Genomic DNA, 14199 nt, shown 5'->3' with positions numbered 1-14199 from the left:
TACTGTGTGTGTAGGCACTGCCAGCAGGCGGACAGACTGGTGGACAAACAGCATGGGGATACGGCAGAAGTTTTGGTGCATGCAATCTGGAACAAGCAGAGACTGACAGCCGCTTGTAGGCAGAATACAAGCAAGTAGGCCCAAGTGGCAGCCACAGGGGCTCATACTGCTATACCCAAAAGTCAGGCTGAGCTTCTGGTCACGGAGACCATCCCAAACTGAGGCCTCTTTTTTCCCTACCTTTAGGCAGAAGCATCCACCAGCCACGCTTGAGGCCATAATTCATGAGGCAGAAAACATCCCTGTTCACCTGCCCAACATCCAGGCTCTCAAGGAGGCTCTTGCTAAGGCCCGGGCTTGGATTGCTGATGTGGACGAGATCCAAGTGAGGACCCTGTTGCCCCACCCACCCTTCACCCCAGATCTTCAGTCCAGATGGGAGAGATGTCATACAGTGTTGTTCTGGGTTGAGTTGGGTTGGCTAGAGCAAGGAAGGGGGCATAGCACATTGTGAGGAGGCAAAATGTGCTTGGTGAGCAGTGTGAAGAAGGGTTGCGAGGCTGGCCTGAGGGAAGATAGGATGCTGGTTAAGATGAGAATGGTAGGGGCAGGGAGGCTAAAAGAGGCCAACCACAACCATGTAACTGGTCTGGTGGTCCTGGGGACTGCCTGGATATCTGGAGGCTGAGCCAGTGGATGTACGAGTTGGAGGAGAGAGCCAGGTTGGCGTACCTTCCTTAGGATGAGTCTTTTCTTCTGGCTTAAGACTGTGAGTCCAGTCCATCTTCCCAATTCAGGACCAGGGTCAGAGTAGCATCAGTAGATGTTGGCGAGTGGAATTGAGCTTTCTCTTGCCCTGTCCCAGAATGGTGATCACTACCCCTGCCTGGATGACTTGGAGGGTCTGGTGGCCGTGGGCCGGGACCTACCTGTGGGGTTGGAGGAACTGAGACAGCTAGAGCTGCAGGTACTGACAGCGCACTCCTGGAGGGAGAAGGCCTCCAAGACCTTCCTCAAGAAGAATTCTTGCTACACTCTGCTGGAGGTGAGGCCTGGGACCTGACCCACAGCCTCTCCTGCCTCTGACCCAGATGTGAGACAGCTCATGTGAGAACGTGGGTTTGGGGGCTTTGGGTATGGGAAGGAAGGGAACCCCAGACATTCCCTCTCTGCCTGCCTGCCTCAGGTGCTCTGCCCGTGTGCAGACGCCGGCTCAGACAGCACCAAGCGCAGCCGTTGGATGGAGAAGGAGCTGGGGTTGTACAAATCTGACACAGAGCTGCTGGGGCTATCTGCGCAGGACCTCAGGGACCCAGGCTCTGTGGTAAGGAGCTTAGGCCCAGATGGGGAGAAGAGTCTGGCAATGATAGTGTCTGAGCCTGGTGACCATGGGCAGACCGCTTGCTCCCTGTGTGTCAGTTCTCTTGGTTTGGGAGTGGGGTGTTCATGGTGCCAGAGAAGGAGGGTTGGGGTGCTGACCTCTCCTCCCCTGTCCTGGGCACGGCAGATCGTGGCCTTCAAGGAGGGGGAACAGAAAGAGAAGGAGGGAATCCTGCAGCTACGTCGCACCAACTCCACCAAACCCAGTCCACTGGCATCATCGACCACAGCTTCCTCTGCAACCTCCATCTGTGTGTGTGGGCAGGTGCCAGCCGGGGTGGGAGCTCTGCAGTGTGACCTGTGTCAGGACTGGTTCCATGGGCGATGTGTGTCGGTACCCCGCCTCCTCAGTTCCCCAAGGCCCAGTCCCACCCCATCCCCACTGCTGGCCTGGTGGGAGTGGGACACCAAATTCTTGTGTCCGCTGTGCATGCGCTCACGGCGCCCACGCCTGGAGACCATCTTGGCACTGCTGGTAGCGCTGCAGAGACTGCCTGTGCGGCTGCCTGAGGGTGAGGCCCTGCAGTGCCTCACAGAGAGGGCCATCAGCTGGCAAGGCCGTGCAAGGCAGGCTCTGGCCTCTGAGGATGTGACTGCTCTGTTGGGACGGCTGGCTGAGCTTCGCCAGCGGCTGCAGGCTGAACCCAGGCCCGAGGAGCCCCCTACCTACCCTTCAGCCCCCGCCTCTGACCCTCTCAGAGAAGGCAGTGGCAAGGATATGCCTAAGGTGAGCTGTGCAGCCCAGCTCTTTCACCCTCAAATTCCTGTTTCCTAGCCCTTGCCCTTAGGCTCCAGCCCTACTACCCCTGCTCTCTGACTTTTGGTCTCCTTTGGCCTGGCCTTCTTGCCCCATTCTGCCTCCTCTCCAGATCCCTGTAATGCTCATTGCTGGCAGCCTGTGTCTGCCCTTCTCCAGGAGGTGGAGGGTCCCAAGTCTGAAGTTGGGGGGCAGCAGTAGGATCTGGTTCTTCAGTTACCACTACCTTTTCTTGATCTCTCTGGCAGGTGCAGGGGTTGCTAGAGAATGGAGACAGCATGACCAGTCCTGAGAAGGTAGCCCCGGGGGAGGGCTCAGGTAAGAGAGGTAGGTCAAAGTGTGGGTAGGCTGTTAGTGGATTTCACCAGAGTGATCCCTGTGGTCCTTAGCTCTGTTGGGGTAGGGGGCAGGGGTATAACCAGGAGTAGCCTCTAATACAACCTGTCCCTGCAACCCCCCAGACCTGGAGCTGCTGTCCTCGCTGTTGCCACGGTTGACTGGCCCTGTGTTGGAGCTGCCTGAGGCAACCCGGGCACCCCTAGAGGAGCTCATGTTGGAGGGGGACTTGCTTGAGGTGACCCTGGATGAGAACCAGAGCATCTGGCAGCTGCTGCAGGCTGGGCAGCCTCCAGATGTGGAGCGGATCCGCACACTTCTGGAGGTGAGGAGAGGACAGGTCCTGTGTAGAGCTAGGAGGTCAGGTGGAGCAGGCAAGGAGCCCAGGCCTGACCACTTGCGCTGCACCTCTTTTTGCCTGTTGTGATCACAGCTGGAGAAGGCAGAGCGCCATGGGAGCCGAGCACGGGGCCGGGCACTGGAGAGGCGGCGGCGGCGGAAAGCAGATCGGGGTGGGGAGGGTGACGACCCAGCCCGAGAGGAGCTAGAGCCAAAGAGGGTACGCAGCTCAGGGCCAGAGGCCGAGGAGGCCCAGGAGGAGGAGGAGCTGGAGGAGGAGACGGGGGGTGAGGGCCCACCCCCACCCCCACCCCCACCCCTGCCCACCACTGACAGCCCCAGCACCCAGGAGAATGGCTTGGAGCCTGCATTAGGGGCCAGTTCAGGCTCCTCGGGCCCTTTCCCCACTTTGACTCCCCGGCTGCATGTGCCCTGCCCACAGCAGCCGCCTCAGCAACAGTTGTGACAGTGGCTGAGCCTAGCACAGACCCCAACAGAGACCCCTTGGCCTCAAGGATCCTCTTTCTGACCATCAAGCCTGCTTCTTGGGAGGTGGGCAAGTAGGGGGGATGACCACCCCAGCCCACCCCTGAGTCCCTTGACTTTTATATTCTGACTCCAAGGTATTGTTCAGACCTCAGCTCCTGGGGGCTGGCCCCTGGAGTCCCCCTCCCTGGTAGCCTCTAACCAGCATTCCTAGACACCTGAGGCAGATAGATGGATGGGCAGGTGGCAGGGGGTGGCTGGGGCCGGGCCAGCACCATTCCAGAGAGACAGCCAGTGCATATGCAGACTGGGGGAATCTCCTCTCCCTTCTCTCCCCAGTTGTGGCCCTGGCCAGGCCATGCTACACTAACCTCACCTCCCCCCTCACTCTTCCTCCTCCTTCCCCCCTTCTCCTGCCTCCGTCCCTCCCCTCACCTCCTTCTCCCTTCCCCTGACTTCCACCCAGGAGGAGGAAACTTCACATAGCTGTGCTCACAGTTTATTATTTTAAATAAATTTGGTTGGGGAGCTGAGGAGGGCTCCCTGAGATCTGAAGAAAGCTTTTGGTGCTTGTCCTCATTACCACCTTGACCTTCCCTCCATGTCCTGCCCTGTCTCCTTTCCTCCTCCTGGGTTCATGTTGTAATAAAAGAAGATTGTTGGTGTGTAATTAATTTGTTCAAAAGAAAAAAAAGGCAAAACAAGAAACTTGGTTCCAACTGAAGCCTATTTTAATTTTATTTTATTATTTTCCTCTTGTTAGAAATAAAACCCTTAGCAACATTTTTTTGAAACATGTTTCTGAAGTGCGTTTCTCTTCGGAAGGTCTCCATCCCCTGTCAGTGAAGAGCTGCAGTGCTGGTGGAACATGAGGGCTGAAGCCAGGGAACTCTGAGTTCTGAAACGAGTTCTACCAGGTTCTCCTTAACCATGGGCAAGACATCCCAATTCTCCCCCGACTCCACCCTCAAGCCAGTTTTAGCCATCTCCCAAGAGATAGGCCCTGGCATGTAACTCCTGCCACAGCCTCCTCCAACTTTATGCCCTCCTATATACCCTCTTCGAACCCCTAGAGGTATGGTTTGGGGGCAGGGCTTTACTGAGGTATAATTTACACACAAAATTCACCTGTTTTAAATGTACAGTTCAGTGATTCAAAGGGATGTTTCTATCCTGCTTAAAACCATTCATGATGCATCATTGCCCTTAAGATACACACGGACACATGGTTGAGCCTTAAACAGTGGGTTTGAACTATGAGGGTCCACTTAAACTCAGATTCTTTCCAATAAATATGTATTGACACTACTGTACTATACACCATGTGTCAAATCCACAGATGATATGGAAGACTGGCTTTAAAGTGACATGCAGATTTTCGACTGCACAGGGGTCGGTGCTCCCTAACACACACATGTACACACACACCCGTGTAATCTCATTTTGCAATGCTTTCCTGTCAGACCCATATGCTGGGTCTTTCAGGGGCCCTTCCCTGGTTTTTCTCTACCCTAAAGGGTTTTTCCTACCTCTGTGAATGAGGACTAAAGTTAGGTCATTTACAATCACCAAGTTCACTTTTTAAAAAACAGCATTACTATAATAGATTTTACATACTACACAGGTTTCACTCACTAAAGTATACAATTCAATGGCTTTCAGTATATTCTAGCTGTATAGTCATAACTGCAAAAGGTTTTAGAACATTTTTGTCATCCCAGAAACTACACTTGTTATGCATCATCCCTCACCCCTGGTCCCCCACTCCTAGGCAACCACTTAATCTATAAGGGTTTGTCTATTTTGGACATATATAAGTGGGATCACACAATATGTGATTCCTTGTGACTGTTCTTTGACAGCATAATGATTTCAAGGTGAGTTCACTTTAAAATATAGATTATTAATGGTGACTTTATATTAGATAGATTTTTTTTTCCCCTCCTGGGCCCCAAAGTCTTTGAAATGAGGTTGACTAAGGCTCTAAAATCAGAGATCATCACTGGAGTTAGTTAACATGTTTTTAATGGGGGTTTGCATGCATCTATTATAATGGCAAGAAGACAAACCACGTTGTGTCAGATTCATAAAGGGATCCTAGTCCCTCCAAAAGCTAAGAACCGCTCTTCGTAGTCCTTAATACTGTGTTCAGAGTCCGCCCATGATGGGAGAATATGGAGGAGGAAGCAAGAGCACTATCCCAACTAAGCCAGCCCACCAGCATCCTATCATGCCTGGCTCTGCAAGGGCTTTTCTTTCGGTGTGCTTGCACAGAGGGCTTAAAGGCTAATGGGCAGGCTTTGGTGCCTACCCCAGGAACCCAGAACACTGCCACTCTGCCTTGTCTCATCTGAATGCTCAGTGGGTTCATTTTGCTTTTCTTCCCCTTCAAAGATTTCCAGTTGATAGTAACCTAGTGATGAGTTGAGAAAGCCCACCTCCTTCTAGCAGCTTTGATTGGTTGGGGTGGTTGGGGCTTTGATTTGACATCTGCCTCCAGTTTTCCAGCCAGGAGATGGTGGGCTGTGCAAGTAACAGGAGGTATGGGCCAGTGGACACCTCTAACTTGGGCTCATTTTGATCCCAGTCCAGGGGAAAGCTTGGTCTTTTGTTTGCCCACTTATATGGAATTGGGCATGAAAAGTGGTTGGAGGAGACCACCTGAGAGGAGACTGGGATGTGAAAGCTGGGACAGGGACAGGAAAGGGCTCAGTCTCTCAGCACTTCACTACCACTCCCACCTGGAGGCAGACCCCATAACAGGACCCTGGTCTAACAGGAGAGGAACAGTGCCTACAACCTGTACCAGCTCCCCTGCTTGAGAACTCGGCCCAGGCTCGGCCTCCAAAGGAAGGGGCTCACCAGTTTCCAGACAGCCTTTCCCATCTTGGCACTGCCCTGCCCCATCCCTCAGTGATGTGCATCCCGTGAGCTCTGCAGGAGAGGTGCTAGCCCCCATCGTGGGAAACAGATCAAATATGACCTCTTCCAGAGAGCTTGCTCTGGATGCAGATGTGTCCCCCTTTTCCAGACTCACCTAGAAAGGAGTGACTGCCCTGGGGAATTCCAGATGAGTGGCAGACGGGGAGAAAGAGCTCTGGGGAAGCACAGTATCTTCATCTCGAAGTCATTTTCTTCTGAAGAGACATCATTTTGCAGACAGATGCACTTTCACAGTGGCTGCCAAATCCCTCAGAATGGCTCCTGAGTCTGCAGTGACAGGGATGGGAAGAGACATCACTTCTACAAGGACTTTCCAACCCCTTCCCCCTCCGTAGTGCCCCCACTGTGCTTTAGGTGGTACCTGAAACACTATTCCCACCCCCAAGTCCCCTGTACTGGGAGTTCCTAGAGGGAAGGCAAGGCCCAAGCCTGAGGCCTCTGCTCCCACTTTCAGTCAGGGTTCAGAAGAAGAGGGAGACAGGAACAGCAGTTGGAGTCTCATTCTGTTCTCTGCAGTGCATAAAGCTCCTTGGTAAGGGTGCTATCCCACAGGAGTGGGGCCTGGGGTCTGAGGTCCATGATCACTGAGACCCTGAAGGGATAGACACTGACCATGCTTCCCAGAAGCTCTGAAATTGTGATGATGGGAAAAGAGGGATTTGGAGACAGAAATGCATTCCCTGCCTCTGGGGCACTCACCTTCCAGGAAAGGGAAGGGAACTCCTTCCTTGTGAACTCCTTTCTGGGTACCAAGCTACATGTGAGATATTCACGAAGTCTTTGTCGTATACACAGGAAACAGACCCCACAAAGAATGTGTCTAGCTCAGGTAGTATCAGCTGGGATTCCCACGAAATCTTTGAACCTACAGCTTGTGTTACATGAGAGCAAGGATCCAAAATAATCAGCCTGCCCCTTGGGAAACAGTTCATAGCTGGGGTTCAGTGTTGCTGTCTACTACTGTTGGCAGGTGGGACCTCAGCAGTGCTATAGCCAGATTGTCTTTGGTAGGTAGAAGTCCACATGCTGAACTTGTACATAACCTCCATGCCTTCCTGTATTGATTATGTATTACTGCATATGTGTGCTAAGTCACTTCAGTTGTGTCTCTTTGTGACCCCATGGACTGTAAGCCCTCCAGGCTCCTCTGTCCATGGGATTCTTCAGGCAAGAATACTGGCATGGGTTGCCATGCCCTTCTCCAGGGGATCTTCCCAAGCCAAGGATTGAACCCGTGTCTTTTATGTCTCCTGCATTGGCAGGTGGGTTCTTTACCACTGAGCCACCAGGGAAACCCCTATTCAGTTCAGTTCAGTTCAGTAGCTCAGTCGTGTCTGACTCTTCGCAACCCCATGAATCGCAGCACGCCAGGCCTCCCTGTCCATCACCAACTCTCGGAGTTCACTCAGACTCATGTCCATCGAGTCAGTGATGCCATCCAGCCATCTCATCCTCTGTCGTCCCCTTCTCCTCCTGCCCCCAATCCCTCCCAGCATCAGAGTCTTTTCCAATGAGTCAACTCTTCACATGAGATGGCCAAGCATGTGGACTTCAACCTACCAAAGACAATCTGGCTATAGCACTGCTGAGGTCCCAGCTGCCAACAGTAGTAGACAGCAACACTGAACCCCGGCTATGAACTGTTTCCCAAGGGGCAGGCTGATTATTTTGGATCCCTGCTCTCATGTAACACAAGCTGTAGGTTCAAAGGTTCAAACTGGAGTTTCAGCTTTAGCATCATTCCTTCCAAAGAAATCCCAGGGCTGATCTCCTTCAGAATGGACTGGTTGGATCTCCTTGCTGTCCAAGGGACTCTCAAGAGTCTTCTCCAACACCACAGTTCAAAAGCATCAATTCTTCAGCACTCAGCGTTCTTCACAGTCCAACTCTCACATCCATACATGACCACAGGAGAAACCATAGCCTTGACTAGACGGACCTTAGTCGGCAAAGTTACTGCATATGTATTACTGCAAATTACTTCAAAAACAGTGGCTTAAAACAACATGTTAGTATCAACATATGTACATTACCATGTGTAAAATAGCTGGTGAGAAGTTGCTATATAACATGGGGAACCCAGCCTGGAGCTCTGTGATGAACTAGAGGTGTGGGACAGGGGGAGGGGAGGGGAGGGAGGCTCAAGAGGGAGGGGATATATGTATAATTATGGCTGATTCGCATTGCTGTATGGCAGAAACCAACACAACATTGTAAAAAATAAATTTAAAAAAAATGCTGAAGAAAAAAACCTAAATAAAACAACATTTATCTCAGTTCCTGTAGATCAGAAATCTGGACACAACTTAGCTGGGTTTTTTATTTCAGAATCTCTCACAGGCTACAATCAAGGTGTCAGATGGGGCTGCAGTCATCCCAAGGCTTGACTGGGGAAGGATCTGCTTCCAAGCTCAATGTATGGCTGTTGGCAGGACTTAGTTCCTTGTGGGCTGTTAAGACTAAGTGCTTCAGTTTCTTGCCAACTGGTGGTGGAAGCCATCCTCAAATTCCTTGCTGTATGGACTTTCCCACAGACCAACTCACAACATGGCTGCTTATTTCAACAGGGTGATCAAGTGAGATGAGACAGGAGTGTGAGGGGACATGGGGAGAAAATTGCACACACAAGATGGAAGTCACAGTCTTTATAACCTAGTCTCAGAAATGACATCCTACCACTTTTACAATATTCCACTCACTAGAAGTAAGTCATTAGGTCTAGGCCACACTCTCAGGGAGGGGCTTATACAAGGATGTAAATACCAGGAGGTGGGGATCATTGGCAGCCACCTTGGAGACTACTACAGTTTGTCCTCAGGCCCCAATAATTTATGTCCCGTCCACATGCAAAATACATTTACCCCTTCCCAAGGTCTGTAAAAGTCTCAATTCATTAGAGCATTGTCTGAAAGTCCAGAATCTCATCTAAATCAGGTCCAAGTGTGAAGGGCTCCTTTGGTGTATTCCTTAAGTGTGGCTCTTTAAGTACTATTCCCCCCTCCCCCACTACCGGTAGATCTGTGAAATTTAGAGACAAGTTATCTGTCCGCAACACACCCCAACATACAATGATGGAACAGACACAGGATATTGGCTACAGACATTCCATTTCAAAAAGGGGAAATGGGAGACACAAAGGAGTCACTGGTCTATAGCAATTGTGAAATCCCACTGGGCACATGGAAGTTCCTGGATTAGGTTTCAAGGCCTGGAAATAATTCTCTAGGGTTTCTGGGCTTTGCTTGGCTCTGCTTTCTGGGCTCTTGGTCCCACCCTCTGTGCTTTCCTTCCTTTTTCATGAAAGGGCTTCCCTTGTAGCTCAGTCGGTAAAGAATCTGCCTGCAGTGCAGGAGACCCAGGTTCGATCCCTGAATTGGGAAGATCCCCTGGAGAAGGAAATGGCAACCCACTCCAGTATCCTTGCCTGAAAAATCTCTTGGACACAGGAACCTGGTAGGCTGCAGTCCAAGGGGTCGCAAAGAGTTGGGCATGACTGAGCAACTAACACTAAGCACATATTTGCAGATGAGTAGTTTGCCCAGTTTGCTTCTTGCCAGTATAATGTTGGGGGTCCAAATGGTTTTTTTTCATTTTGTACTGTGCCTGTAATCAGTTGCCACTGTGAAATGATTCCAATAGTGGGGCTTGGTGTACCCTTGCTGTCAGTAGGTTGGGTACTCAACAGTTGCTATAGCCAGACTCGCCTTGGTGAAAGTCTATACTGTAGAGCTTGTGTCTAAATTCCATGCATGCCACCATGGCCATTTTGTTCAGGAGTTCATTGGATAAGAAACTGAAGTTGGCTGGCATCCACAGGACAGAACATCTTATCCATCTGATTGAGTCTTCCTCAACAGTTGATTCTCTCTGCTGCTCATTTCAGAGAAGGCAATGGCACCCCACTCCAATACGCCTGCCTGGAAAATCTCATGGATGGAGGAGCCTGGTAGGCTGCAGTCCATGGGGTCGCTAAGAGTCGGACACAACGGAGCGACTTCACTTTCACTTTTCACTTTCATGCATTGGGGAAGGAAATGGCAAACCACTCCAGTGTTCTTGCCTGGAGAATCCCAGGGATGGGGGAGTCTGGTGGGCTGCCATCTATCGGGTCGCACAGAGTCGGACATGACTGAAGTGACTTAGCAGCAGCAGCAGCTGCCCATTTATGTGTGATATGAATACCTTCACACCCATTCCAAAAGGGACATCCATATGCCTCTTCCCCAGACTTCCCCCTTGAACAATATTCCAATCTTGTTCTAAGTCCTGGACCACCTAGCCAAGTCATTACTAACTACGCACGAATCAGTGGATATCTAAACCTCTGACCATTTGTGTGACCAGTCACTGAAAAGTTACCTTCCCATTGTCCCCAGGAGCAACCCTAAGTGGAGCTATAACACTGCAGCTAGCCATGTCCAGCTGGTGCCAAAATACTATGCAAAACAATCTGTGAACTAAGCTTAACTATTGTGCCTCTGAATCACCTGGTCACAGGGAACACCCCATTAGATTCAAGTGTGAGAAAGGGATGGCAGTGCAGCCAGTGTGAGTATGAGACACCTGTTCAGACAGCTTACTTTTTTTTCTTTTAATTGGAAGCTAATTACTTTTTGCCATACATTCACATGAATCAGCCATGCACATATGATAATATACCTGTTTCAATGCTATTCTCTCAAATCATCTCACCCTCACCTTCTCCCACAGAGTCCAAAAGTCTGTTCTTAACATCTGTGTCTCTTTTGCTGTCTCACATATAAGGTCATTATTACCATCTTTCTAAATTCCATATATATGTGTTAATATACTGTATTGGTGTATTTCTTTCTGGCTTACTTTGCTCTGTATAATAGGCTCCAGTTTCATCCACCTCATTAGAACTGATTCAAATGCATTCTTTTTAATAGCTGAGTAATATTCCACTGTGTATATGTACCACAGCTTTCTTATCCATTCATCTGCCGATGGACATCTAGGTTGCTTCCATGTCCTGGCTATTGTAAACAGTGCTGTGATGAACATTGGGGTGCACGTGTCTCTTTCAATTCTGGTTTCCTCGGTGTGTATGCCCAGCAGTGGGATTGCTGGGTCATATGAAAATCACTGCAGATGGTGATTGCAACCATGAAATTAAAAGATGCTTACTCCTTGGAAGGAAAGTCATGACCAACCTAGATAGCATATTCAAAAGCAGAGACATTACTTTGTCAACAAAGGTCCATCTAGTCAAGGCTATGGTTTTTCCAGTAGTCATGTATGGATGTGAGAGTTGGACTGTGAAGAAAGCTGAGTGCTGAAGAATTGATGCTTTTGAACTGTGGTGTTGGAGAAGACTCTTGAGAGTCCCTTGGACGGCAAGGAGATCCAACCAGTCCATTCTAAAGGAGATCAGTCCTGGGTGTTCTTTGGAAGGAGTGATGCTAAAGCTGAAACTCTAGTACTTTGGCCACCTCATGCGAAGAGCTGACTCATTGGAAAAGACTGATGCTGGGAGGGATTGGGGGCAGGAGGAGAAGGGGACGACAGAGGATGAGATGGCTGGATGGCATCACTGACTCGATGGACGTGAGTCTGAGTGAACTCTGGGAGTTGGTGATGGACAGGGAGGCCTGGTGTGCTGCAATTCATGGGGTCGCAAAGAGTCGGACACGACTGAGTGACTGAACTGAACTGAACCGAACTAATGGCAGTTCTATTTCCAGTTTTTTATGGAATCTCCACACTGTTCTCCATAGTGGCCATACTAGTTTGCATTCTCACCAACAGTGTAAGAGGGTTCCCTTTTCTTCTCACCCTCTCCAGCATTTATTGTTTGTAGATTTTTTGATAGCAGACCGGCGTGAGATGGTACCTCATTATGGTTTTGATTTGCATTTCTCTGATAATGAGTGATGTTGAGCATCTTTTCATGTGTTTGTTAGCCATCTGTATGTCTTCTTTGGAGAAATGTCTGTTTAGTTCTTTGGCCCATTTTTTGATTGGGTGGCTTATTTTTCTGGAATTGAGCTGCAGGAGTTGCTTGTATATTTTTGAGATTAATTCTTTGTCAGTTGCTTCATTTTCTATTATTTTCTCCCATTCCGAAGGCTGTCTTTTCACCTTGCTCATAGTTTCCTTCATTGTGCAAAAGCTTTTAAGTTTAATTAGGTCCCATTTGTTTGTTTTTGGTTTTATTTCCATTACTCTGGGAAGTGGTCATAGAGGATCCTGCTGTGATTTATGTTAGAGAGTGTTTTGCCTATGTTTTCCTCTAGGAGTTTTATAGTTTCTGTCTTACACTTAGATCTTTAATCCATTTTGAGTTTATTTTTGTGTATGGTGTTAGAAAGTGTTCTAGTTTCATTCTTTTACAAGTGGTTGACCAGTTTTCCCAGCACCACTTGTTAAAGAGATTGTCTTTTCTCCATTGTATATTCTTGCCTCCTTTGTCAAAGATAAGGTGTCCATAGGTGCATGGATTTATCTCTGGGCTTTCTGTTTTGTTCCATTGATCTATATTTCTGTCTTTGTGCCAGTACCATACTGTCTTGATGACTGTAGCTTTGTAGTATAGCCTGAACCCAGGCAGGTTGATTCCTCCAGTTCCATTCTTCTTTCTCAAGATTGCTTTGGCTATTCGAGGTTTTTTTGTATTTCCATACAAATTGTGAAATTATTTGCTCTAGTTCTGTGAAAAATTGGTAGCTTGATAGGGATTGCATTGAATCTATAGATTGCTTTGGGTAGTATACTCATTTTCACCATATTGATTCTTCTGATCCATGAACATGGTATATTTCTCCATCTATTTGTGTCATCTTTGATTTCTTTCATCAGTGTTCTATAGTTTTCTATATATAGGTCTTTTGTTTCTTTAGGTAGATTTATTCCTAAATATTTTATTCTTTTTGTTGCAATGCTGAATGGAATTGTTTCCTTAATTTCTCTTTCTGTTTTCTCATTGTTAGTGTATAGGAATGCAAGGGACTTCTGTGTGTTAATTTCATATCCTGCAACTTTACTATATTCATTGATTAGCTCTAGTAGTTTTCTGGTGGAGTCTTTAGGGTTTTCTATGTAGAGGATCAGGTCATCTGCAAACAGTTTTTACTTCTTTTCTAATCTGAATTCCTTTTACTTCTTTTATTTCTCTGATTGCTGTGGCTAAAACTTCCAAAACTATGTTGAATAACAGTGGTGTGAGTGGGCATGCTTGTCAGACAGCTTAATCGTATTTGGTGGCAAGTGCTGCTGCACACAGACAGCCTCATGCTTGATGGGACCATTAGCATGTCATTATGACAGCTCCAGGCATTCATTCACAAAACAGATTGGTTTTTCCACTTTTATCTTTCTCTGTGTCTGGGACTCCTATTATCATAGTATGGCCCCTTCTCATTTTACCCCCCACTTCTTTAGTTTTTTTAAAAAGGAATCTCTTTATTTATTTCTTTATCCTTTTTTGTTGATTTCCAGAGAGATCCTCAATCTGATCTTTCCACTCAAAACTTTGTTCTCCATATGTAGCTGTCCTACCCTTTATGCCATCTGCACCGTGTGTATTCCCATGGTGTGCCCAGGAACCAGCAAACCACAGGATGGGATTTGGGAACCCCTGGGCCCAAAATGAGGACTCAGGCTGAATCTTCATGTATGACCTTATACGTCTCTGACTGGTGGGCCATCATGATAGTCTAGGTCATGGGGGATTAATTCAGAACCAGTATCCATTATATTTCAAAAGGTCTGGGTATTTCCCTGTCCCCAAGGCACAATTATGTTGTCTACAGGTTCCTGTGGGAAAATCAAGGAGGGAGAGTTCACAATACACCCTTGTGAAAAGTGTAGCAAGTATTACTTCAAGTAGACCCTCCCCTTCATTCAAAGGGCTCCAGTCTATGAACTAGGGGGAGAGGCTGGGACTCTACATTTTGGGGACTAGATCAAGTCTCCATGTGCTAGACTAGAGTTTTTTT

General features: G+C 48.4%; 1 protein-coding gene across 10 annotated transcripts in view; it reads left to right on the top strand.

Annotated features, from left to right (window-relative positions):
• KDM5C (lysine demethylase 5C) overlaps window positions 1–3857 on the top strand; it is a 30664-nt gene extending 26807 nt beyond the window's left edge. For 8 of the 10 annotated variants that reach the window (XM_052663911.1, XM_052663909.1, XM_052663908.1 and 5 more), the window contains 7 exons: window positions 247–385; window positions 866–1045; window positions 1187–1324; window positions 1508–2107; window positions 2386–2455; window positions 2599–2798; window positions 2907–3857. In XM_052663911.1, the coding sequence (XP_052519871.1) occupies window positions 247–385; window positions 866–1045; window positions 1187–1324; window positions 1508–2107; window positions 2386–2455; window positions 2599–2798; window positions 2907–3278 (1699 nt within the window). In that variant the 3' untranslated portion in view covers window positions 3279–3857. The remainder of the gene's footprint in view (window positions 1–246; window positions 386–865; window positions 1046–1186; window positions 1325–1507; window positions 2108–2385; window positions 2456–2598; window positions 2799–2906) is intronic. The other 2 variants (XM_052663906.1, XM_052663913.1) reach the window with 2 other exon arrangements.
• The last annotated feature ends 10342 nt before the right edge of the window (window positions 3858–14199 follow it).

This window comes from Budorcas taxicolor, chromosome X (assembly GCF_023091745.1).
Source record: "Budorcas taxicolor isolate Tak-1 chromosome X, Takin1.1, whole genome shotgun sequence".
Taxonomy (NCBI): Eukaryota; Metazoa; Chordata; class Mammalia; order Artiodactyla; family Bovidae; genus Budorcas; species Budorcas taxicolor.
Note: the sequence above shows the minus strand (reverse complement) of the source record. Positions and strands in the feature narration are given on the sequence as shown.